This window comes from Anser anser, assembly GCF_964211835.1.
Source record: "Anser anser genome assembly, chromosome: 4".
NCBI lineage: Eukaryota > Metazoa > Chordata > Aves > Anseriformes > Anatidae > Anser > Anser anser.
In genome coordinates, this window is record NC_139724.1 from 33,769,809 (window position 1) to 33,794,869 (window position 25,061).

The following is a 25,061-nucleotide window of genomic DNA, read 5'->3' on the forward strand; positions in this document are numbered from 1 at the left end:
GCCAATGGGCCTTTCCTATTGCAGTTGGTTGATGGCATTTTGCAATAGCAAATTAGAAATCTGTTGTCTCCAATTCTTCAAAACTGTGTACGTCAGTAACATACAGCCACTCAGCTGTTTAAGCGCTTGCTACTGTAGGCATTGTTTAAAAAATGATAATAATAAATAAAAAATCCCAGACCTGTAGTGAATCAAATTTGTATGTAGGAGTAGCTGCTGGAATTTGACAGTGCATGAGTCAGAGATTTCTTTTAATTATTAGCTTTGAAAAAATGTAGATTTTCTCTTTAAGCTTTGAAATTATAAACTGAATGAACCAAGTTAATGCAAAATAGAAGGCAGCAATCAGGATGGCCTAGCCTAACAGGGATGTGGTGCTCCAGTATCCGTTGAAGTTAAGGGCTGTGGCTGCTCATTCTTTGAAAGCCAGATACTGAAAATAAAAACTAGACTACATCTGTTTACAGTTCTGTCTGTTCCAAGATTAGTTTAAGATCAATAAATTTGAGTCTGCAGTCAGATTGGCTTTAAACTGGAGTTCTCCTAGAGGAAGGCAGAAGAGAAATGTGCGTGTCTGTTCTGCAAGTCATCAGAGGGTGGAGGACAGCCTGCTGTTTGTCTGCTCCCTTAAAAAATAGGAAAAGTTTTTATAGGAGTCTGCAGCTGGGTCCATTGTGGCAGTCACTAAATAATACATGATTTTTATGTTTGCTTTTGTTTTGTTTGTTTTGTTATGTTTTCTTTGGGGGGGGGTGTTTTCTGGGGTGGAGGGTTTTTTTGTGTGTTTTTTTTTGAAAAAAGCCCAAGTGTTTTCATGTCATGTGCTTAGCCAGTTACACTCTAATATGCCGAGATCAAAAGCTATTGTTGGAAATCTCTTGTCTCTTCCCCTGGTAGGAGTCGGCCTCATGGAGGTTGTCATGGAGCCTGATATGTGCTGTGGGGAAGAAGCAGCTGCAGCAGTCAGAGAGCTTCAACTTATTCTTCAAACACTTGGGAGCAGCCAGGCAATCATGGCAGGTACAGAAGGGGGAAGGGCATGTTCTCTTGTCACCAGTAATTCTCTGCATTTGCAGGAGTTTCGCAGCTTCTGGTTATTTTGCTCTGCAGTTGCTTATAACACATAGCTTTTTCTAGCTGTTGTTTTTACAGTCCTCAGAGCCTGCCCTAACGTCTCCCATGCTTCAGGTGTCCTTATGGGCCTGCCTTCCTCTGCAGAGGTTTGCAGTGTTAGTTTTATATTGACTCACACGTTACTTTTACAGGATAAGCCTAGGCAGGAAAGAGTGTCCCCAGGGTTCTTGTGTTTCTCCCTGTCTGCCCTCATGTTGCTTGCCATAGAGCTGCAGCACAGAGGCAATGTAGTAAGGACTAGCTGTGGAATATGGATGTTCCCTTAGCTCCCACAAAGTAGTAGGGGTATGGATCATCCTCTAAGTTGCATGTCAGGTCTCAGCTGGTCATAAAATCGGTGTAAGCAGTAAACTTATGCAGGTGTCTTGGGTGAACCAACAAGATTTTACCCCACCTGATTGTTTCACACACACAGTCTGTCCCTCCCCACACCCTTCTGGCATTGCATTCACTAGGTCTCAACTTGTCTTCCCACTAGGGAGATTACTGCTGACTGGGGGATGCTGGGCAGAAATTTGTGTTGGTTCGTGCTGTTCAGCAGGCTTGCAGGGAACAGTTGCAGGCATTAGCAGCCAAGGTCCCGAGGTATCCTCTGGCATTTGCCCCACACATCAATCTGATCTTCAGGATTCCCCTCTACCTCCAGGATTTCTCCAGCAGAGATCACTACAATCTTTCTGAGACCACTTCTTCTTTTGAGAATCCCTCATTTTGGCACCAGCTCTTCTTTCAGGAACTCTAAAGCCCCAGTTTTCCTAGTCTAAATAGTTGATGTGCAGAAGCGCAGCATGTCTTCAGCCTCCTAACTGGTTGTTCGCTCTCATGTCCCTTTCTAAATTTGAGACAAACCATTTTTGCTCAGTCCTAATGTTACCAAAGTTTACAACCAGCCCATAGTTACAGCTAGCAAGCAGAAGGCTTCTACGTAAGAGTTTTAAAAACTGCAGTTTGGGGCATTCATTTCCCCCAGCACATACACTCATTTATCTGTTGCCTGTTAGTGTTCACAATTTAAGCTTTTTTTTTTTTTCCTTTTTTTCATTTTTGCCTGTGATAATTGGCCTCACTGATCTGGCAACAAAATCAGGTCATAATATAAATGGGTGCATCTCCTAGAAAACTAAGCCAGAATGGTCCAAGTATTACCAAAGACTTACGGGGTCCAAGAAATGTTAGCTACTAATTCAAATCTAATTTAATGTAGGGCAAAATAATAATTGCTAGACATTACATATGTTACATAGCGCCTTGCGCTGCCTACATCTTCTCTCTGAATCTTTTCTCACAAGTGCTGTACCCATCAGGTGGGGCACAGTGTTTAGTTATTAAGCAGACAGTTTGCACAGCTCTTCAAAGTCCTTCATGGACATGTATATATACAATCATTTATCACTTCTGAATTTGACCCTAATATTGCCACTGGAATTGCACTGTGGTATCTTCTACTGCATTGAGATTTCTGACTGTAAAGGTGGAGTCCAGTGCTGGGAATATTTTTCCTGCAATATAATTCACTTTAAAAGTATTTGAATATTTTTTTTTGCAGGTGGCATTTTTAAGGGCTTTCTGCTGTGGTTTTCCCTCATCATAGAATGGTAATTCATAATTACCATTGCTATAAATCCTAATTACTTGCTTTCAAATAAGGTCTTTACGTTCTCATACTTTACCTTCATTCTGCTTCTGTGTTCAGTGAAGACAAGTGCCCAGTTGTATTCACTGTTACTTCATTAACAATAGACAAGTGAAAAGATTATTTCATTGCAAAAAGAAATGAAAAGAAGCTGAGCTTAAAGTAGGCTTAAAGGGAAAAAGCTTTTTTAAGAACATTTAGGGTCTGGTTCTCCTTTCACTTATGCCTGATTAACTTCATTGTCACATCACATTGACACCTACATCCAAGTAGAAGCAGGTTGTGTCTCAAAATGAAGCAAGGACAGAAGAATATTCTTCTTCTGTAACAAGTACTGATTTCACCCCAATGAGGAAGCACATGCAAAACACCTCTCTTGAAAGAGATGTTGGGTCATTCCAGCACTTTTATTCTTAATTTGTGTTTGGCAAAGGCTCTTTGAAGACAGAGGAAACGAATGAACTATCATCCAGCCTACTTTTACAAAATGTACCAAATCCTCTCTAGTCAATTTACATCTCTTGACCAGAATGGATTCTGAGCCATAGACTTCTCAGGTTTGACTCTGAGCTATTTTGTATTTTCTTTATTAGTACTACTGTATCTAAACATCAAGTGGGTTTTGTGTGTGTTTTGTTTTATTTTTCCTTTTTATCTGTATTAAAAATTAAAAACAAAGATGAAGGCTACAGACGTTCACTGCGCAATATGGGAAAAAATGATAAGTCTTTATAATATAAGCTTTCCTGTTTGTTTATTCCCACCAGTTGAATAACTATGGCAAACCTTCTCTTCTTAGAAGTGATGTCTTTAGGGGAGAAAACTTAGAAAGATGAAAGTCCTATTTACTTGAAGTTGAGTCATCAAAGATCTCTGAGGCCTTAGCCCATTTTGGACTAAAATTGTAGGATGCTTTTATATGTAACTTTGTATTCAGTTTCAGTGTTTTTGGCAGCCAGGGAAATTTCGGGAGGGAAAAGATTGCAGTTTCTTGAAGGAGAGGAAGAAAATTACAAAAATTCCATCACTTCTGACGTTTTGTCTTTGGACTGCAAACTTCCAAGGACACCTAAGTAAATCTATTGAACTGCAAGTTCTTGTGTTCCATGCTAGAGTAGTATATATCCATCAAGTTGTAATTCCAAAGTTTTTTGTGCTGTTTTTAGTGGAATGGAATTCACAGTCTGCTGCTTTAAACTGCTTGTATAATTCTGCCCTTTATTTAAGGGCTGTGAGTCAGAAGCTCTTTTTGCTGTACGGATTTAGAGGACCTGCCCTGCACTGTGCCATACAGTTTTCTTGGAGAGGAATTATGAGCACTAATACTAAATATATATATATATATATATAAAATTGTATTTTCGGAAAATTTTGAATGATTGGAGGCAGAAGCTTGAAATGGAATCACAAACAGAAAGCTTTTATGAGGTGGTTGTTACCCATTTCTGATCATATGTAAGTCGGCTATTAATGTTCTACACGTAACATGCAGTTTATTAATGCATGCCAAGTTTGTTTGTTTTTTACTCTAGGTTACAAGGCAGACTCTTCTGTTGATAAAGTTTCCTTTTACAGAGGGTCAGCTGAGAGTGGATGCCAATGTTTCTGTGCATCACCCTGGAGAGCCTTACGGAGTGAGGACGGAGGTGAAGAATATCAATAGCATACGGTTCCTGGCAAAAGCAATAGGTAAACGGTTGCATTGTTACTGGAGCATTGTAGATATTTTAGGAGGTCTCAGTAAATGAAATATGCCAAGCTCCAGAGTACACTAATTGCCTTTAAATGCCTTGACTAGCTTTGTCTGGGCATTCCATCCATGTGTCTTGCCCCTGGTCCAGGAGTGCCATTTAAGCCCAGGCTGGGGCCTTCAGACTTCACCTGAGCAATGTCACAGGTGTGTGAGTTTCCAGTCCTGTCTCCTGATGGACCTTGGACCTGTGCTGTAGTCTTGTTCCCAGTCCTGTGGCTGGCCTTATGTCCTGCTGCTTCTGACTGAACTCGCTGGATGGACCCTGGACCCAGCTCACTCCCGTCACCATGACCGAGACCCTGTCAGTGGACCTGTGGGGCACTCTGGGGATAGCAGCCACATTAGTCTGCAGTTTTAACTTTTATCCCTCTGCCTGTAAGAACAAAGCAGATGATTCAGTGCTTAGAGTGTTTGAAATATATTAGCAGTAGCTCTGTGTCCTCCAGTGTAGATGATTGCTTTCCACTGAGTACAGTAGATGGTGTGCATGAAGTTTGGATGCAGCTTGGGTATGAGCAAGAAAAGATGATCGTTACATCTCCAAAATAAAACTGGCAAGGGGGATATGAGAATTCTTGTTCCAAAAACTCCACTGGGTGAGAGGAAGGTCACTAGGAATGTATGGCTTGGCTGCAGTGCCTGGGAGAAAATGTTTTCTGTTTGAAGGAAATGAAAGAAGATGAGGAAAACATGCAAGGAAAGAAACAGTGCTGGAGAGAAAGACAGTGACTAATAATTCTGTCTGTAACTACTGCTGTTGATTTCGTTAAGGTTAAATAAACAAACTTTTCCATTATTGCATAGCAGTGAAATAGTAGAATGTATAAAAGCTAATAGTGCAGTATAGCAAGCTTATTTTTTTTCTTTTGTTTCTGTCAGACTATGAAATACAGAGGCAAATTGAAGAACTGGAAAATGGAGGAACAATCCTGAATGAAACAAGAGCCTTTGATTCCAAGCTTGGGTGAGTTTTTATTTTGGAGGAATATCAGGAATAATAGCTTTAGAGTGCTAGGGATACCCAGTGAACTGATCAGGGGAGATAGCATGGTATTGCTCAACTTCTTTCTTCTGAAGTCAAAAATCACCAGCATGGTTTCATTGCAGGTAGTAATTAATTATTCTTAAAGCTGAGGCTTTAACACAATCTGTTGATAAAAACAAGCAAACAAACAAAAAAAACACCCCTGTGTGTTAACATCAAGCAGTGTCAGGGAGTTCACATACACACTTCCTTTGAAGTGGCTTTAAGAAGTTCTCCTGATCTTCACAAGGTGATGTTTTTGTTTTGTGTTCTTTTTTTTTTTTTCAGGAAACTAATTCTGTGGTGTACCATTTCTCACATCTTAACTGTTTTGTTTTATTTTAGGTGCACTGTACCAATGAGAGACAAAGAAGGAATGCAGGATTATCGGTATTTTTTTTAAATAAAGTTAACATTACAAGAACTGAAAACTTATTTAATATGCTAAGCGTAGTCAGTGTAATGAGCCTGTAAAGTTAGTATGGTGAGTGTGGAAGTAAGTGGACCTTCCACTGGAAGGGGAAGAGACCTGTCAAAATCGGTATATTTCTGAGAAGTTCAGATCTAGAACTCTCTCATCTCTGCTAAATCCCATAGATCTTTCCCAAAAACTAAGCTGGATTACCTTAGCTCCAAGTGGATAAATTGAAGGTTTGCTTTGTGGCCAGTACACATGTATTATTAAGAATGTCTGATATTAAATGTAAGAATATTCTGAGTTAAGCATTGTTCCTGCTTTAAATAAATACTGAGGGAAATGATTTTCAGATAGCAGGCCCTGCCTGTTCACGCTTAAATTATGTTTAAGACACTGTTTGAAAATCCTAACTACTGCTGAGGGGTGTCAGCATACATAGGCAGGTTTCTACCTTAAGGTTTGTGCAACCCTATTGAGGTTGTTACCCTGCTAAGTACTTCTTGCTTTCCACCGGTGTGAGATGATAGCCATCACAGTTTGATTGCTAGCATGATTCATGTGAGCACTCTTTCATCTACTCTCAGCAAAGTCAGTGCAGCACAGTCAAGCCATAAACAGCCAGCTGAGAAGGATCGAGCTGGAGGGTGAGGGACTAAGGCATGACTCCTGGCAGGAAGCAGTGCTGCCGGGAGCCGGGGCAGCACTGCAAAGCAGCAGCATAACCTCTGAGTGCCCTAGCACAGGAGATAATCACAGTAGTGTCTGGATGAGATGATCCGACAATGCTGCTGGTTATGCAGCTCAGTGATTACTGAGGACTGTGCCTGCCTGCATCCTCCCCTGGTTAGGGTCTTCTTAATGCTGATCCACCCAGGAGTTCCCTGGCTTTGCATCCTTGGACAGTCTTCCTGTTACTGCCAGAGTTCACTTCTCGGCTGGAGAATTGTAGTTCTGCAGGAGAATTTTCAGAGCCTCTTAGCTCTGCCCTATCTGTATTCCTGTTAAACCTACATAAATTCTTACTGAAGCACAGCAAGGATTTTGAAAACATCCCACAAACTTTAAATTAAATCTGCTTTTCCAATTAGCATTTGTAGAAATGCAGCAGAAATGGCAGTGATCATTTAAGAATTCCTTAATGTGGTAGGGGCTGGCTTATTTAACAAGAATAAGAACACAACTAATTTAACAAGAATAAGAACAAATGCAAAAGAAAATTCATGCAAACCTTGGCAAAACTGGTGAGTCCAATATACTTCAAATAAAGACCAGAAAGAATACTACTAGTGCTAAGATTATGATCAGTATTAAACTGTGTTTTCTCAGATTGTTATAATTTACTTCTTGCAAATATGCATCAGATGTGAGATCTATGGTTAGGCAGATTTGAAATAAAAATTATAGAGGTTGTCCAATGTCCTTTATTCTGAAATTTTTGAACCCCTCATTTGATCATCTAATAATGAAGTTTATGCTTCAATTGCAGTTATTCCAGTGGTTTGAAATGGCCTTCTCTTTAAGGGAGCCTTTTGTTCTGTGGTGGCACCCTGCTGAACACAGTGACTTTGCTTTTAGCACAGCATGGGATTTCATCTAGATTTTTGAAGTTAGTATGGAAAAGGTTGCAGCCTGCCCAGATCACTCCTGGCAGTTGGCTCTCAATCTGGGTTTCTTCCTGCCAGTCCACTGCAGTCTTTTTGCCCAGATCTACAGTTCGTGCTTGATGCCAAAAGGTTGAATAGGTTGTTCCATAGCTATCATTGTCATTGTTACTAATAATATTATTTTGGGTGCAGAAGTGTTTTAATTACTCCTTTTTTACTTTTTTTGACTTTGACAATCAGTGGCAAATACTTACAGAGAATAGGGACTTCGCAGCAGTTCGGGGACTGATCTCTTAGTACTTACCAGTGATAAACCAAGCAATTATTTTTTAATGTTTTATTTTGTTAAAATAGTAGTACAATTCCCAGGTAAGCTTAAACTTGTCATATTTTTTTTATCTTGTTGCTTAGCTTTTGGACTAAAAATAATTCTAAGGAAGTTTTTCTTCATTTTCTCTAGGTTCATGCCAGAGCCAAATCTTCCTCCATTGATTCTATATGATACTAAATCTTTGCCAGCTAATGTGAACCATCAGCAAGTGGTAAATATTGATTGGATTCATGAGAGACTTCCTGACCTCCCCAGTGCGAAGAGAGCAAAGCTTGTTGAGCTGTATGGGATTCTTCCTGAACACAGCTTCACCTTAGTGGTAGGTCTATTGATCAAGTGCTAAAATAAACCTAGCAACTTCAAAGCTCCATTATTTTTAAAAACATTTACAAATGTGATTATTAACCAGCTATCAGTTCTCATGGATTTTTTTGGTTGGAAATATGTCCAGTTCGTTGCCTACTTGGTACCTTGGAGCCATATGAGTAGAATAGTAGGGGAAAAAGAAACCTTGCACAGTGCTTCTAGAAAAAGCATTTCTCATGCAAGGTGCAGTCAAATAACTATTATTTAATATTGATCTTGTCTGTCTACACATGGACAAACTAGTGACTTACTGCCACAAATGTACAACTTCCTGCTGAGAAATCCTTGTCTGCAATTGCATGTTCTTCTTGTCTTTGGGTCTGGTATGAGGCTGGGTACATTGTCAGTATTTAACAAATTAATAGACATGCTTTCCTGACTGCAGAAGGAAAACCCATAGTTTAAATCTTTCAGCTTCATGTGCCCCAGTTGATCTGATTTCTATACTCTTTAGAAAAAAAAATGGACTTATTCTTAGGTAAATAAACAAAATGGCTTTACAGCATGAACGTTGACCTCACAATGCAGTTTACCAGGGACAGGTTGAGAAGAGGGGATGTGAAAGAAAAGGATGTGACAAATGTGGATGTAAATAAGGAAATGACAGCAAAATCTCATAACTTCCAAAATTAATCTAAAGGACTTCAGGCTTCTTAAATAAAAATTGCATCATCTTGTTTTGGCAGTGAAAACTCTGTGTGGGGTTAGTATAGCCACCCAAGCTTAGACATTTCACATAGCCAGCTAAGCTAGGACAGTGTTCTGCTTTGGTTACCTCTGTGATTAGTGGAGACAGAAGGAAAACAACTTCATAGTAAGATTCAGAGTATAACCGTAAGTACTTTAAATTGTCCTCTGGAGGAGTTCCTTTCCTTTGGCTGTAAATGCAGGGAGAGCAGTGCACATAACTACCTAATATCCCTTCTTTGTATGTCTTTAATACACTTGTGCTGTGTATACTGTGTATATTTTAATACACTTCTATAGAATCTGCTTCTACAGAAAACATGGTTCCTTCTTCTGAAGAAAGATGTTAGGAAATCTGCTGTTGTGCTGGTGCACCATTTTCGTGGGCTACTGTTTGGTAGGCAGATGTGTTGTAAGTCTCATTGAAGTGATGAGGCTGCAGTGACTGAGAAGCGTCTGTAGTATCTTACCTTTCTGTCTCATTGTGTAAATTGCACAATGTGATTTAGCAGGCAGTATTCCTGTCCAAGTGTGCATTTTATCTTGCACATTAAAATAAAAGGAGCTCAGAAGCGCAAATAGGTCTCTGCATGCCCTTTTTTCTGTTGTTTTTTCTTCTTCTCCCCCATTGTGGTGGGTTGACCTTGATCAGCTGCTAAGCACCACACAGCTGCTTGCTCATTCCCCCAACCAGTGGGATGGGGGAGAGTAAGAAGAGCAAAAGCAAAAGAACTTATGGGTGGAGATAGAAGTAACACTTAAAGAAGTGAAAGAAGGAGGAAGGAAAAAACAAAAGTAATGCAATAGCAATCACTCATCACCTCCCACAAGTAGTCTGATGCCCATCCAGTCTCTAAGTACCTCCCACAAAACCCTCTACCCTCAGTTTTTCTTGCTGAGCGTGACGTTATGTGGCAGGTAATATCCCCTTAGTCAATTTAGGCTAGCTGTTCTTCTTGCCCACCCCTAGCCTGCTCACTGCAGGGGTAGAGCAGGAAAAGAGAAAGCCTTTATGCTGTGCAAGTATTACTTAGCAAAAGCCAAAGCACTGGTGCGTTACCAGCACTGTTGTAGTCACAAATCCAGAACACAGCACCCTATGGCCTGCTATGAAGAAAATTAACTTCATCCCAGCCGGACTCAGTACACCCACTCCTTTCACTTGGCATCAACCTTCTTCTTCAATCTTGCTAGTACTGATGGCCTCTGCTGTGTGGTTTCTGTCATCTCTAGCAACTAGCCCTATGGATTTGCCTGACCAGATCCCCTTTCTTTCCAGCCATTCTCTGAAATCTACTATTGCCTTTGCTTTTTCTCAGCTTTTCCCTTTTTGCAGCCTGTAAGATAATTAATGAGCTCCAAGCTGAAATTCGGGATACAGCTTGTAATAAGATAATGCATCCATTTGAATGCATGAAGTGAACACATTCTTCATTGTGGGTCTTCTTTTATTGTGCATTAGAATGTCAGCATGTATACTCTCCATAAAAGTTGCTTGCCTGTTCACTGGGAGACTAGTTAACCTTAATTCATCTGAAAATGGTATGTCCATTGCTGTATTAAGCTTACATCAGAAGTTACAGAAGATTGCTGATAGGGCCAGATGCACAAATCTAATGAGCATTCTTTCAGGTTAGAGCGCCCAGGAGTGCTCATTAAATAAATGGCAGTGGTAGAGGGATGACTCTAAAATGCAAAATCTCTGTTCTGCGCCAACTTGTTAGAGAAAACGCAAAAAAAAAAAAAAGTTATAATAAAACAATACTGTACCTCAGAATGTAAGTTAGTTTCTGAGCTCACTTCATGAGCTTTATTCTCATATACGATAACTGCCTGTATGCACTGCAGTATTGAGAATGTAAGACTCCAGCGTTGCCTAATTGCAAGATGAACTGAAATGGAAGGAGAGCTTTGGCTATTAATATCTTTGCCTGAGATTTCCTAAGTGTAAACTGCTAGATTTTTCATAGTTTTGTACAGATGACAAAAATAAATGAAGTTTGATTTTCTTCATGCAAAATCCTTCTTATTTGTAAACATACAATTTTTTGGGCTGGGTAGACTGAGTGGTATTTGGGTACTCAATTTCTGCATGCAGTTCCTACTTTGCTGTGTAAACAGTTAGACTGTTAAATACTGTTCTTCTGTCAAGAAGGATCTCTGAGAACTTGGTCAGTTATGGTAGTATAATATTTTTGTCTTGCTTCCTGTTGGGGCAAAAAATAAGACGCATTGGCATAGACATTAATGTGATGCTTTGTTTTCAAAAACCATGCTGAAGTCCAACCAAAAAACAGATTGGCTGTCACAGTACAGCATTAGAAAAAAAAAGTCTGATCACTTCCTTTCTCATCTGAATTTGAAGTCTTTGTATACATTTACTGTTCCTCTGCTTACTCAGATAAAAGCAGCAGTTCCACTTGGGCTTGGGGTCATTCGTTTGCTGGAACAATTACATTTGTGAATCCATTAAACAGTCAAAATGGGATGCTGAAGAAGTAGTTCTTGACAATTTTGTTTACAGCATGCCGCCCTCATACACTTTGGCATGCAGGTGAATTTATGCTTCTTTTTAGAATTTAAAGCATTTTATAAGAAGCCATAAAAAAAGTTTGAACTGTCTTTGTTTGACTGCTCTTCTTGCTGCTTTAATAGAGTACATTTTCTGCTTTTTCCCCCCTGACAGTCTTGCACATTTTTGCGGCAGTTGTTACCTCATAGTTGGTTATTGTGGGAGCTGAGATGGTGAAAATGGGAAGAAGAAAGCAGAAAATAACATTCGTGAACACTGATGTAGTTTTCTCCTTCGGTTCTTCAGGAACATTATTGGTCTTTAAAAGCACAAGTTTGCATTACAGAGCCAATGTCTCTGCAGATGACACCCATGGCATTCTGTAAAATAGGATATTGTTTTAAACTTGTTTTAAAAGCATGTGGAATTACTCCACCACTAGATTTTGACATGTACTGTTAAACAATGGTGTTAAACCATATTTCAGAAATAAATATGCATCTGGTTGAGTTTCATACTTCATGCCAGCGAGATTCTGGTGAATAAGGTACAACATATTTTGTGCATAATGGGAGCACCCCAGTGGGCCTCAATCACAAGCATGGTGCTGCAATTCCAGAATTCTGTTTTTCCTTCTAAGAAGAATAAAATATGTTACTCAGAATTAAGTGAGACAGCATTCCTGTGAACCAGAACATTAGAGCTTGCAGTGGTTTTCAGCTCAGATCTATCGCAAGGGACAGATCTGTGTGTGTGTGTGTATGTTAACTCTTTATGATGTTTTAAGCCACAGTGTAGAAATATAGAAGCAGAAATACCTAGTATGTGCAGACAGCACACAGAAAATTGTGATGACAAATTATTAGGGAAGGAGCTAAGTTAAGATTTCAATGAAGTTTTTTTGTTTTGGAAGTGAAATGATGGATAGTAGAGTTGTATCAGAGCGGCCCCCTCAGTGTATCAGAGCTGCCCCCTGGTTATTTTTCCCTAAGTTTAACTACATCTTCTGGGGGAAAGACATCAGAATGAATTTGGTAGTTGGAGTGAGTTTGGCATGACAAAAGTTGACCAAAATGCGCAACAAATTAAAGTCAAGTTCAAGTATTATGGTATCTAGAAATTAAAGCTAATCAAGCTATTCCTTCTTTATATGGCAAGAAAATAAGGAAAACATTTCATTTCTACCAGTCATTTTGACATTCTGCCTTGTTCATTTCAATCTGGCATTGCTGGGTTTTCCTTCTTTTTGGCTACAGAAAATTATAGTCACTTTAAAAAAATAAAGAAGGGCCAAGGAATTTGGGGGAGCATATCCAGTTCTATTTGCACAAGCAGCAGGTAGATATAGGGATCAGTGCCTGGTAGCATGTGTAAGTCTATCTCTCTGAGTATTCCTGGGCTTTTCTCCTCTTACTGCTTGGAAATCATCTGATTAAAATTTGAAGGCTGGGTATGTTTGTCCTTGATTTTCAAAGGTCTGGCAGCAGCATCAGAGCTGTAACTCCAGCCAGGCTGTTGATATCCAGAAATCTGAATATGCCCACTGCTAGAGATATGCTCTCCATCATATACGTGATAAAAGTGTTGGACATGCTGCATCTGAGCTGTGTAGCCTTCATTGAGACACGTGGCGTCTGCAGACATTGTTTTTGCATGCATAATGTTGTAGCTAGACTACTCTGCCTGGAGTGTTTGTAAAACCTTCTGCAGCACATGTATAAAAAATGACAAAAACAACATTTATACATACTCACTTCTTCCTACCTAAATTGGACAGGTGCTTCTGTGGAAGGCAGTCTGCCATTTAAATAATAGGTATTTGTTTGTGCTAATGAATCCTGGGGTGAATTAGAAAGAATACAATATTTAATAGTTTATCATTTTAGTAATTCCACTTCGTACATGCCTAGTTTTTAATCATTTACTAGACTTTGATAATTACATCAATCCTCTGATGTTTGAGGTTTTTTGTTTGTTTTTTTTTAATTATTATTATTTTGTCTTTAAGCAAAATTTGTTCTAATATATTTAACCTTAGATTTTAGATTATTTACTGCTAGGTAACTTCTAGTTAAATTTGTAAGACCATAGGTCAAGAAAGGACGTTTGTGTGTGTGTATTAGATAAGTATTGGGAGTTACCGGATCTACTCCACAGAAGTCCTCAGTGACTTACTGAGGCTGAGAACTTCGATTCTTTCTTTGCTCATGGTCTCAAGGTAAAGGGGAAGGGTCTGATTTTTGTCACACCAGTTTTACAGCACTTCAATCCATTATTCTAAGTAGGTTTTAATCTTTTTTACTGAATAGAGAGCGCTAGATTGCAGCCTCCTTAAAAGCCATACATCATTACTAATGAATGTGGTATCCAGAGGTGGTAGAAGTTTACTTTCTGAAATGTTCAAGGTGGAAAGTCCAAATTTTTGTATTGCTGTGGTGATAAATTATCTATAAAAACAAGGGCAAAAGAGACTGTTTTGACAGGGGTGAGTTTGGGTGGAAAAGTCAGGCTTTGGTTTAGCATGTACCTGGACTCTTTTTGCTCAGAAGTGTTCACAGAGATTTGTCTGCAATCACTATGTGCTTGGAAAATGTTTTTGCTGTGATGACAGTATACTGAGAATAACTCAGTGGCTGTCTCTAAACTGTTACCTCTGACAACTTCTGAGAGCTGGCATGTCCTCCTGTGCAGTTATGCCAAACGCTGCAGAAGTCCAGTAGCACGGTGGATTTGGATTCCTCCTTGAAAAGGAGCACTACAAGCCTTCAGTAGAACTAGTAAGTTCTGTGCTCTAGTTAAAGATCCATCACTGCCTAGATGTCGAACAGCACAGCATTCAACAGACTGTGCAGTGTCTGTTCTTCTAAAAACAGTCTCAGATTTCACTTATACTATAAACTGAATCCCTTACTGTCATACCTTCTGAGCATTTAGGGTGCTGTGTGAAGCCTTACATAGCTTCTGTGAAAGCTAGAAACTAGAAAAATAAAACCCCACTCCTTACAGTATGACCTTTCCATATCATTCAAGGGTGAATACAAGCCAATCTTATTCCATCGATCCAAAATAAAAAGAAGTGATTGCAAGATCAAAAGTGAAGTATCTGTAGACAGTTTCAGGCAAAGTCTTCTTGGTAACAGATAGCATGACAGCATGTGGAGCAGTATATTTTCTGGCATCGTATGTATTTAAAACAAAGGAGATGAGAGAGGTTCTCTCCAAATGATAATTTTAGGGAGATTTCAGAGAAAAGAGATCACTCATTTCTTGGAAGTTACATTAAAACAGACAGGCTGACATACAACCTATATGTATGCATTCTAGACAACATAGTTTGCTTACTGTTAATAAAATTACTCAAAAGTCTTGTGGCTTTGAAATGAATTCACAAAACCAATTTACTTTAGGATTGAGTATTTATACTCTGAATATAATTGTGTAACTAATCATGTTTGCACTTCAGTATCTCTTTGATGCATTTAATTCTTCTTTTAACAGAATGAAGACGGATTAACAGAATTCTTTGAAAATGTGCTAAAACAGACCCAAATGAAGCCAAAGAAAGTCATCGGCTGGATTTTAAATGACCTGCTGAGTTACTTAAAACAACATTCCTGTACAGTAAAAGAAAGGTCAGGCTTCTCAATTACTACAATGGTGAAACAAAATTGCTCCTTTTCTCATGTACCAAGAATAGTATTGTGTCACTCTGTTGCTCACTTCTGTTTTAGTTATTATCTGTGAAGTTTGTTATCCTAGGCAGTGCTACTTAGGCCTTGACACTGTCATGATGAATGAAGCTAACCAAATGCCTTCCAGAGAAGAGGACTGTGTAGTTAAGAGTAGTAATCAGTGCCTTCCTTCTCTGGAATGTGACAATGTTAGGGCACAATCAGGCAATCAATACCAAAGCTGAGTATAGTGTATCATGGAGAAAAATACTAGCTTGTCATGCTAAATGGTGTGATGTTTAGGCAAGCAACAGTAGCCTAGATGTATTACGTATCCTTTTCTCTGAGGTAACTCTTGCCCCCTTTTTCCATAGCCCAGTCAGTTCTGTTCTCCTAGCTGACCTTCTGAATCTTCTAGAAAAAAAAGAAATTTCTGCTTCAGCAGCAAAGCAGGTGAGTACCTTCTTGACTTTACTGTAATTTTATTTTGAATCTGTGGGCACTTACTCCATTTGCGTAGCTATTTTATATTCAGTGTGTACCAGTACATCGGTTTAAAAGGAAATTAATTCAGAGTGTTGATGAAGGATAAATCTTGCATCTATACTGTATACATATAACGGATGAAAATGCCTCGTGTGCATAATCTTACAGATATATTTGCATATTCAGCGTTAGAAGGGAGCACAAACCAAACAGTACATTTTCACCATGTGAACTGCAGTCAATTAAGTAAGTTCTGCTTCTGAACAAACCAGGCACTAGATCTCAGTTTGGTAGTTTGAGTCAGACCTGAGCAAAAGGTCAGTGGGAACTAATCCCTGACTTGCAGTTAAGCTGAGAGTATCAGCTACTGTGTGCTAAGGGATACTAGGGTCTACATTCCCAAGTATTAGCATATGGAAATGGATGTAATTACCTGATTGTAGTCACAAAAAGAAGTCTGATCTGGCATACTCCATGAGTCACACATGGAGACTTCTGGCCTTTCTTTTATCCCAGCTTCTTTGTTATTGGCGTCTCAAGCAAGAACTGTCTGTAAAGCCAGCTTTCCCCCTGTCAGGACAGTCAGAAAAATCAGCACTTGGCACGTTCATCTCTAAAGTTATGAACTGCTTATGATGGGTACTGTGATGTCTGTGTCTATATAGACAAAATTCAGAGTTCTTTTCTGAAAAGGAATAACTGCCATTCATCTCACGTTCTTTGTGGAATGCATTGTTCTTTCAATTAGTGATTGGCCTTTACATAAATACATTAGATGGCCGTTTCTTCTCAGGTGGTCATCAGCAAAATTGTTAATGAAGATATTTAGTTTGCCTTGTGTGCTTTCAAGAGTTTAACACTCTGAAATACACAGGGCTGGCTTCCACCTTTTTAGCACAAATTGAGTCCAAGAACAACTTTGGAACAGTTCAGGGAGCAGTTCACCTTTTGCGTGATTATAAACCAAGAGTAACAGTTGCAAATGTGGCTCTTCACCCTACTTGGAGACACTTAAACCTCCTGGTTTTGGGGGGTTTCTTGTGCTTCTTAATTAAGCTGGGCTTGTGGTTGGTCTGCTCCTCGGAATAGCCAGCTGCTTATTATAGGCACCAAAAATGCAAGGTCTAAGTGCCTGACTTCAGGCATGTGCTTTTGGAAATTTTAGGTTGCAAAAGTAAAAGCTTCAAAAAGAACGTAAAATATTAACAGGAAATGCATTGGGGTGCAGGGCGGTTGTGTGCCTGTGGGGTAATGGGACACCCATCAGCTTGGTGTCTGCGTCTCAGAGAGGAGCTTCAGAACTCCATTCTTAATTCCCAGCTTCCTTGTGGAGGTAGAAACAGGGTACTAATGCTCTTCTACTGGAAGTTTTTCCTTGTGATATATCTGTATGCCAGCACTTCTGACAGGTTATGAAATGTCAAGAATTTCAGAGATGCCTTTCTTGTTTAATTACAAACTCCTCGTAGTGTGCGTGTTGTCCTCTCTGTTCTGAAATTGGACACAGAGAAATAACAGTACTGTTTGCCATCACTGAATGATGCTATCAAACTGCAGGAACCTTGCCGCATTTAGAAAAGTATTTTGGTTGCCTGGATGTCAGAAGAATAACAAATGTTTATAACAATTCTCAGCAGTAGGCAGAGATACTGGATGGCCCGAGGGCAGAAAGGGCTATATATACACAACAGCAGATGAATTGCAGCACTTGGGGTGGGGGGAACGAATTGCAGCGGTAGAGACAGATCCAACTAGAAATGATAGAAGGGTTTGATGGGGTGAGCACACAGACATGTATCCACATACACGGCTCACAGCAGGAAGCCGTTAAAAGTTTTAATTTTTTAAGAGGTTTGCGTTTGGTTTCTGCTGTGTAAGGCATTAGAAACACAGACAGATAAAAGCCGCGAGTGCTGATTATAGACACAGAATATTGTATGGTAGGATGCATATGCCAAGGAAAGGGCACTGTGTGCTTGCATAATTAACACTTAGGTAATTACGGAGCTCACACCCAACTTGCCATCAAATACAGCATCCTGCCCAGAGGTCTCCGAAGCGGTTTCAGACTGGCATGCCTGTGCGCAGGGGAGCAGCTTCCCATGCCGCAGGGCTGTGGGGCGAGCGTGGCCTGGGCCTGGCGAGCCTTGAGGCACCACTTTCAAGTCCATGGTGGGACGTCCCGGTGCAACTTCCCTAGGGCTGAAACCGCTCTGCTGGGCAGTACGCCTCAGTGGGGCCTCAGTCCTCACTTGTGGGGCTGGCAGGGTGTACATCTGTGGCATCAGGGCCCGCTTGTGAGTTACAGCGTTGGAGGAGGACGGATCCTGGGCCAGGAAAGCGCAAAGTGGCCGTGGCTGCTGAGAGCCCTGCTGGAGCAGCTCAGCGTGGAGCCCCTCGTCGCCTGTTCTTCAGGGATCTGGAGCAGGGCATGGAGCAGAGCGGCCCCCAGGTCTTGTTTGCTTATGCAGTTGCATATGTTACCCACATAGGAATAACTTCAACACACCCACTTGGCACCCCTCCTTTAAAGGAGATAGCAGGAAAATGAGCACAGTACACAAAACTAAACAGAACCATCTGCTTTGACAATTACGGCTGCGCCATCTGGAGCACTGGACCCAGCCTGCCCCTCACTTTTGTCGGAGGCTGAGGGACAACTGCCAGGCATCAAGGCTTTCCATCAGTGGCAAGGAGAGATGCCCACAGAACAGGCTCGAGTGGTGCTGCCTGCTGCTTCCCTCCCACCTTTGGCAGCAAATCACTGCAGATAGGGTTTCCAGTTGGAGCCGTTCTCAGGCGCAGCAGTCAGCTGGCATGTTCACCAGTTGCAAAATGTTTGATATGATGCCCGTGGCAGCCAGACGTGTGAGTCCTGATTAATTCATCTTGACCAATGGTTCGCTGCTATGCCTGTGTAGGTAGAGAGAGCAGAACATCATTAAAATCTAATCACGCTCAGGCAAGAATCAATAGTAGAAACTACTGAGATTTCAGTAATGGAAATGGGGCCTGAGATTCTCGTTTTGGCTCTGGAGACCTCATAATTTGATCCCACTGTTCTGGTGCAGACAGTTTGTGTAAATGAGTTGAAATCATTTTTTAAACTGCTTTCTTTAGATGTGTACTCTTTGCCAAGTAGAGAAACACATTTTTTAAAGTGCATCTTTGACAGGGCTTGGCCACATCTTTCTGCTTTCCTTCATACCTGTAAACAAGCAGGGGCCTTGATAACATTATTGCCCCAGTAGCTGAGTGGATATGCTTGTTACCAAATGGAAAAGTACACGTGATGCAGATGCCACAGGGAAAATCTGGTGCCTTGAAGGTTTCTAACAGGCAAGCTTTTCTCAGCGCCAGGAGATGTTTGGCAGAGGACTAGCGGGGAAGCAGAGCTGTGTCCGTGACTGTCAAGCTGTCCTGCCCCCTGGTCTAAGGCAGCCTGATGTATGAGTTGCTCCTGGGTAACTCTGCCATGCTTGGCTGCTTAGATTTTGTTCGTTGCAGATTTTCTCCTCCCGCAGCCCATAACATCCTGCTTGCATACATACCAGTCCTAAAAATCACATCTGCTTCTTTCCAGGATGGTGATGGGGCTTATTTACTGTCCAGCCTCTGATGTGCGCAGTGCTTCAGGCTCTCCAGGGTGTTTTGCCATGGGCTGTGCTGTGCAAAGAGGACAGAGCTCCTTTTGAGGGGCGGTGTACCGGCCCAGTGCCTCAGGAGGCCCTCAGGGAAGGAAGGAGCAGGTGGAGGCTGCCGTGGAATTAGGCCATGGAGTGCAGCAAAAAGAAAATAATGCAAACTGCTGCAGACTGGTTGAATCTCTGTTGCATGTATTTGTTTCTAGGGGTGTTCCAGGTAGCACTGGCACAATGATTTGCACTCTATTGTACTGGAAGGAAGGTCTTGCAGAAGACATCATATACTGCATTGATTTTTTTTTTAGTTGTAAGCAGCTGAAAGCTTCACTTATTGTGGTTCTAACTCTGGCCGCTTATCGGTAACTTTAATATTGTGATCTGCCTTTAACCTTCTTATGGGGGGAAAAGCAAGGCACTTTGTGTTGCTGCCCTCTCTCGGGGTCTCCAGCACTGTGATAAGATATCATCAAATCCTTTGAGGCACAGCTGGCAAACAAATCTCTATTTACAAGAATTGTGTCAGCACATGGTTCTTACATACCTGTCGTGGCTACAGAATTGTTTAACTGAGGGTCTTTCGTTTCAGAAAAGTCTTCCATGCTGAAGACTATTGCTGGGGTACTTAAAGTACCATCCCACACGTTCCATTTTTCCTAAGTTGTCTCGCTGTCCTGCTAATTATTTAACATGCGGTTTGAATGGCCCTTCTCCTTTCCCCTTCCCAGCCTCTTCTCCATCCTACATTGAGTATTTACTGCTGAGATTTTGACGTGAAATCCGTTTCCATACTGGTACACAGCAGTGGCCCAAACATACAATTATATCTTCAGAGCAGGATGAAGCACAAGCAGCTGTTTTAATAAGGGTTTTCTTTCCCTCCTCCCACAGCTCTGAAATAAGAGCAAAGGGAATACAGAAAATGACTGCCCAAGGAAATTGTTTTTTAATAAATGTTCTCTTCTCTCAAGTTTATTCCAGGGCAATAGCCCTGCTACGGCATAGGAGAACACACTAGCATTAAGAAGTAATTATTCCAGAGGCTTAGGTTCACCCAGCATCCCTGTGCTTGGAGGTGATGCATAGGTGGGCTGGAGCTGCTGCGCGGAATCGGCCTGGCACCATTTCTCTTCTGCTTTGTCATACGTATCCTCATTACAGCTTGCTGATGAGGGCTGGTAATGAGATGAGTTACCTGGAATTGGACTCAGTACAACAGTCAGCTAATCGTCAGCTCCTGTGCAGAGACATCGCTCATGGAAATGCATTTTCTTACTGCTCTCAGGCAGTTCTTGCGCATAATGTGAGACGAGCGCGAGTGCTGCCTGAGAAACAGCCGCGGTGGTGGTGGCGGTGGCTGCCGCTGGGCCCACCCGCAGCAGGGGGCAGAGCTCAGAGCGGTGAGCAGCACGTGCTCCAGCCCAAAGGAGGGACAGAAGGTACACTGGGGCCGCAGCGGGCAAACTTCTTGGAACAAGTATCCTTGCTGCTGGCGGGCAGCTCCTGGTGCTGCGGCAGGCTGCAGAGCACCATTTCCCAACCATAACCTGCACTCTGTGCAGGAAGTGAAAAGGCTTCGATTGATTTCAGGGTGCCGAAAAGGGGGGGGGAAGGCACAAGAGCTCTTTCAGCACAGCGCAGGATTAAATCTTGGGCTTGTTCACGCTGAGACAATCTGCTCTTGCTGCTACTAAAATCTGACTTCTTAGCTCTGTAATTAAAATAATGCATGTAAATACCATTGATATGTAAAGAAACTGACCTTTGCCACTCATTGTGATTTTCAGGTGTTCGAGGAACTGTGGAAGGGAGAAGGAAAGACGCCTCTTGAAATTGTTAAAGAAAAGCAGCTTCAACTGATAGAGGATCGAGAGGAGCTTGAACAGATCTGCCAAGCAGTGATTGATGAACATGAAAAGGAGGTGGTTATGGTGGTGCTGGAAAGCTCGGGCACTGTGTTAGGCTGTGGCACTAAAAAGGAGGGGACTAAAATGGCCTTTTCTCTTTTAATTGGTATTTGAGCTCTAGAGCCAGGATAGGAGCATTAAAGCTGCTGCACAGCTATGATCATGGCTTTTCTTCTCCTTTCTTATTTTACTCAGTGTTTCTTTGGAAATTGAAGCTTACACAAAATGATCAGCAGAAGAAATTACCAGTCTGGCTAATGTGCTAAGTCACTCTACAAGACCATAAAAATTTAATGCAAGAAAGCAAAGCTACGGGGCTTTCCTTCTGTCTTCACCTATGCAGCATACTGGCCTTAACCTGACCTAGCCATTTGGGCACGTAATTCTCATTTTTATGTCTTTTCTTGAGACCTTAGAGCAACAGTGCAACACTTCTGAATCTGAAGACTGAGGCTATCCACCAGCAAGGCGTATATTAGTTATGGGATTAGAGGCTACATCAGAACTAGCAGGGCCAAAATTTCACTTGTGTCTGTCTCTTCTCTGTGTCCCCACCTTCCCTCAGTGCCAGGGGCAAGACTCTCTTGCTGTCCTGCCTGGCGCTGTCTGTGGGGTGGGGAGGAGCCAGACCCATGTGGCAGCAGCACCGGTGGCTTCAGGGGGCTGCGTGTGCTGCAACAGGGCTGCTGTCAGCTCTGCTGTCCTGCGCCTGGGCTGTGGCAGCAGCACAAATGCTGCATTGTGTTCAAGACAGGGTTTCAGCTCTTCCCCATCCCCATCAAAGGACGTGCAGCAGCCTGTGTGGCTCATCAGGCTAACAAGCTCTGAGCCAGGAAAAGGGGAAAAAATACTTGTTGATCTTGAAGGGGAGGAGTGGGAAGGAATCCTGACAGAGTCTAACATCTGCTTTATAAAAAACAAAATGAAAACAAATGCTTATATGTACTGTGGAGTGAAAATGTAAAAGCAGAAGTGAATAGCTTGCTTCCAATATAAACATTGTCTAGATACATTTGCCATTGTGAAAAAAGACATTAACATCTTTTGAGAACAATACCACCCACCCCAGATCTCATTGGGGGATGCTAACAGCTCCGCAAGAGCTTTTGATAAAGAAAATGAGCTTGCAGTAGGTCAGCGTGACCTCCATCAGACTGACTTATTTGCAGAGCCTGATAAAAGTGCTCCTGTATTTTCTGACTAGAACGGAAGCACAAGTGTGGATAGAAAGAACATTAGAACTGATTGGGAAGTGCAGAAGCTGAAGGTCCATAACTATACTCCCGTTTCAATAATAATGCCTTGGCTGAGAATGTAATTCCTCTCTGCTTTCCCCTGTTTGAGTCAAGCCAAATGCAGTAGAATGGCCTCACTTTCCTCCTTTTTCCAGGTGATCTTTCACTACAGCAAAAGCTGCCTTGAAGCCCTGTAATTCACTACTTCAAATTGCTGCGAGAGCTTACATGACAAAATAGTTAGCCGAGTACTTGCCAGGGGAGAAAAGTATGCCTTGCTTTCTGATAGCAACTTTCTTTAAAAAGAACTAACCTAGACAAAGTTGTTCAAACCAACACCAAGCAGTTTATGAAAACGCAGCATCTAGGCTGTACCGTACTCTCCCCCGTATAAGGAATTCCTAGCATGTAAGGAGTAATGAGGCCTTTCCATACTGTGACGTTACAGAGAAGATTTTAGCCTGCCAATAATTCAGATACCCTAATGAGCAGCAACATTTGCATTTGTGCTTAGCATTGTCACAGTTGGTGGTTCATATGTTAGCCATCCTTCCCTTAATGTCTGTAAATACAGCGTCCTGTTTAATTGAAGCTATCGTGTTTTGCCCAGTAATTCTGACAATGTAGGGAATGTCTTCCTGCCACTCAAACAGTATGAAGACCAGAAGCTTGTGTTTCAGCAGTAGCATATTGCTTAAAAATGCCCCAAAGTAAATTTTTCAACGCTTTTCTTTCACAGTTTCTTTACTTAGGTTTTAAACATGGCCTTGATGTTTTGCAGGTAAGTGTGCATCAAAAAACCACCTCTGACAGGAGACCATATTTGCTTTGTTGCAAAGGAAACTTCCTCACTTAAAGGAAATAATGTGCTATTACCAAAACACCTGAGTCTGCTCTTGAAGGACTTCACAAGTATCAAATAGATTGTGATTCAATGCAAATTATTTATTATACCTGACCAGCATATTGAAGAAAACATAAGATAGAGGCTATTAGCAAAAAGAAGTCCCTCTCATTTTTCTTGCTGTCTTCCAGGAAGTCACTGTTCAAGTTGCAGACCTTGTTTACATCCAAAAATGTTGTCTGGCTTTTTCAATAAGAACAAATCTTTCTATTAGTTGTAAGGCCCTGCTGCTGTAGAGACTTGCTGTTTTCTCAGGGGAGCAGAGCAGGAACTTATTGCAAAGTTGAAGGCAGTTTTTATAAATAACAACTTTGCCCCAAAATATAGTATTCAACCATGCTGGACAAAGGACAAACCTTTAGGTTTTGTCTTAAAGGACAAAAATATTCATACTTTGGCTGTGAATGAGCGAAGATGCTGTTTTCCAGTAACAATGGTGTTTATCTTTTCTTTTTAAAGGTTATGGCGATAAAAGCAGGAAATCAAAAAATTGTAAATAAGTTAATTGGACTGGTTCAAAGAGCAACCCAAGGCCGATCCAATCCTGTTCTGGTGAAGCAAATATTAGAGAAGAAGCTGTCAGAGTAGCCACAAGGGAAAACTGCACAGTTGTCTACAGAAGACACGCTTCGTCCTGCGTGGTTCACTGCTAACGAACTGTGGTGCCTCCTTGTGTGTCAGCATTACATGCCCCAGGCCGGTTATACTGCAAGGAGCATTACTTTCTTGCCTTCCCCAGCTGCGTCAGCCAAAGGCAGATGAGTGAAAGACCACCTCAACAGAAGATGATGGAGTTGTTTACATGTCCCACTTTGGTGGGGCATTCAGAAATGTAATCTACACACAGCCAGTGGGAACAAGTTCCCAGAGAAGTCTGTGAGTATACAGAGCGTAAGTTGTATTCATTAGTTTTGTAATAAAGCAAGTGTAAACTGAGCTCTTCTAGCTTCTTGAGATGGGCAATTCACAGCTCTTCAATGCATAAATCTGGTGGGACTTACTAATAACCCATTGTGAGTTAGTGGGAGTGCACTAGTAGATGTGATCAAAACACCTAGCACTAATTAAGAATGGCCACATGTGCCTGCACGCCTAGCAGAAGGGGGAATTAAAAAAAGTGCCATTGTCCTCATTCTTCCTGGTTTCTGACATATGGGACAAGACAGTCACTAGCTGCTTAAGTGAGGTGCCTGAGGCTAGTGCCACTAACAGCTATCAAGTGCCTGCATCTAGGAACTGGTGTCAGATTATTTGCTTGCCTCCTCTTTGTATGTGCCCAAAACATCTCCTTTGGCTATGCAGCCCTGAACAATTCATAACTGACGTGTACCCGAGCCCTTCTGAGACTCACCTACCTTTTGGGCCTGTGAGGTTCGGAGTAGCAGCTGTGCTTCTTATAGCCCCACACAACCAACAGGGGAAAAGCATCGCTCGTCTTCTGTGCAGCAGCTCCGGGGAGAGCCCATTCACTCCGGTTTGGTTTTCTCTCTGCTTGAGAGAACTCACGCCTGTGTTTCCCATGCAAATGCTCCAAGCCCAGAGTCGCGTGCTGCGTTGGCGCAGGGCTGTCTGCTCTCATTTGGAACTCCAGCCACATGGTAGAGGAAACTGAACATTGTTAGCTTACCAAAAACGAGCAGGATCCAGCTGGGTTCCGGGGTCTGTTCCACTCATTAATCCCAGAGAGTGGTTTATGCTGATTTTGGTTTATTCATTTGCTTTTTATACCTTCCATTTTGCAGCCCCTAGCATCAA

The 25,061-nt window shown here is 41.6% G+C and overlaps 1 protein-coding gene across 3 annotated transcripts in view; it reads left to right on the forward strand.

The window, feature by feature from the left end:
* Window positions 1-25,061, forward strand: part of GATB (glutamyl-tRNA amidotransferase subunit B) — a 47,275-nt gene that overhangs the window by 19,571 nt on the left and 2,643 nt on the right. For 2 of the 3 annotated variants that reach the window (XM_083836380.1, XM_083836381.1), the window contains 9 exons: window positions 898-1,020; window positions 4,343-4,456; window positions 5,400-5,484; window positions 5,890-5,934; window positions 8,027-8,216; window positions 14,961-15,094; window positions 15,508-15,586; window positions 21,048-21,182; window positions 23,766-24,242. In XM_083836380.1, coding sequence (XP_083692506.1) covers window positions 898-1,020; window positions 4,343-4,456; window positions 5,400-5,484; window positions 5,890-5,934; window positions 8,027-8,216; window positions 14,961-15,094; window positions 15,508-15,586; window positions 21,048-21,182; window positions 23,766-23,894 — 1,034 coding nt within the window. In that variant the 3' untranslated portion in view covers window positions 23,895-24,242. Of the gene's footprint in view, window positions 1-897; window positions 1,021-4,342; window positions 4,457-5,399; window positions 5,485-5,889; window positions 5,935-8,026; window positions 8,217-14,960; window positions 15,095-15,507; window positions 15,587-21,047; window positions 21,183-23,765; window positions 24,243-25,061 lie in introns of those variants that run through there. The other variant, XR_014584459.1, reaches the window with a different exon arrangement.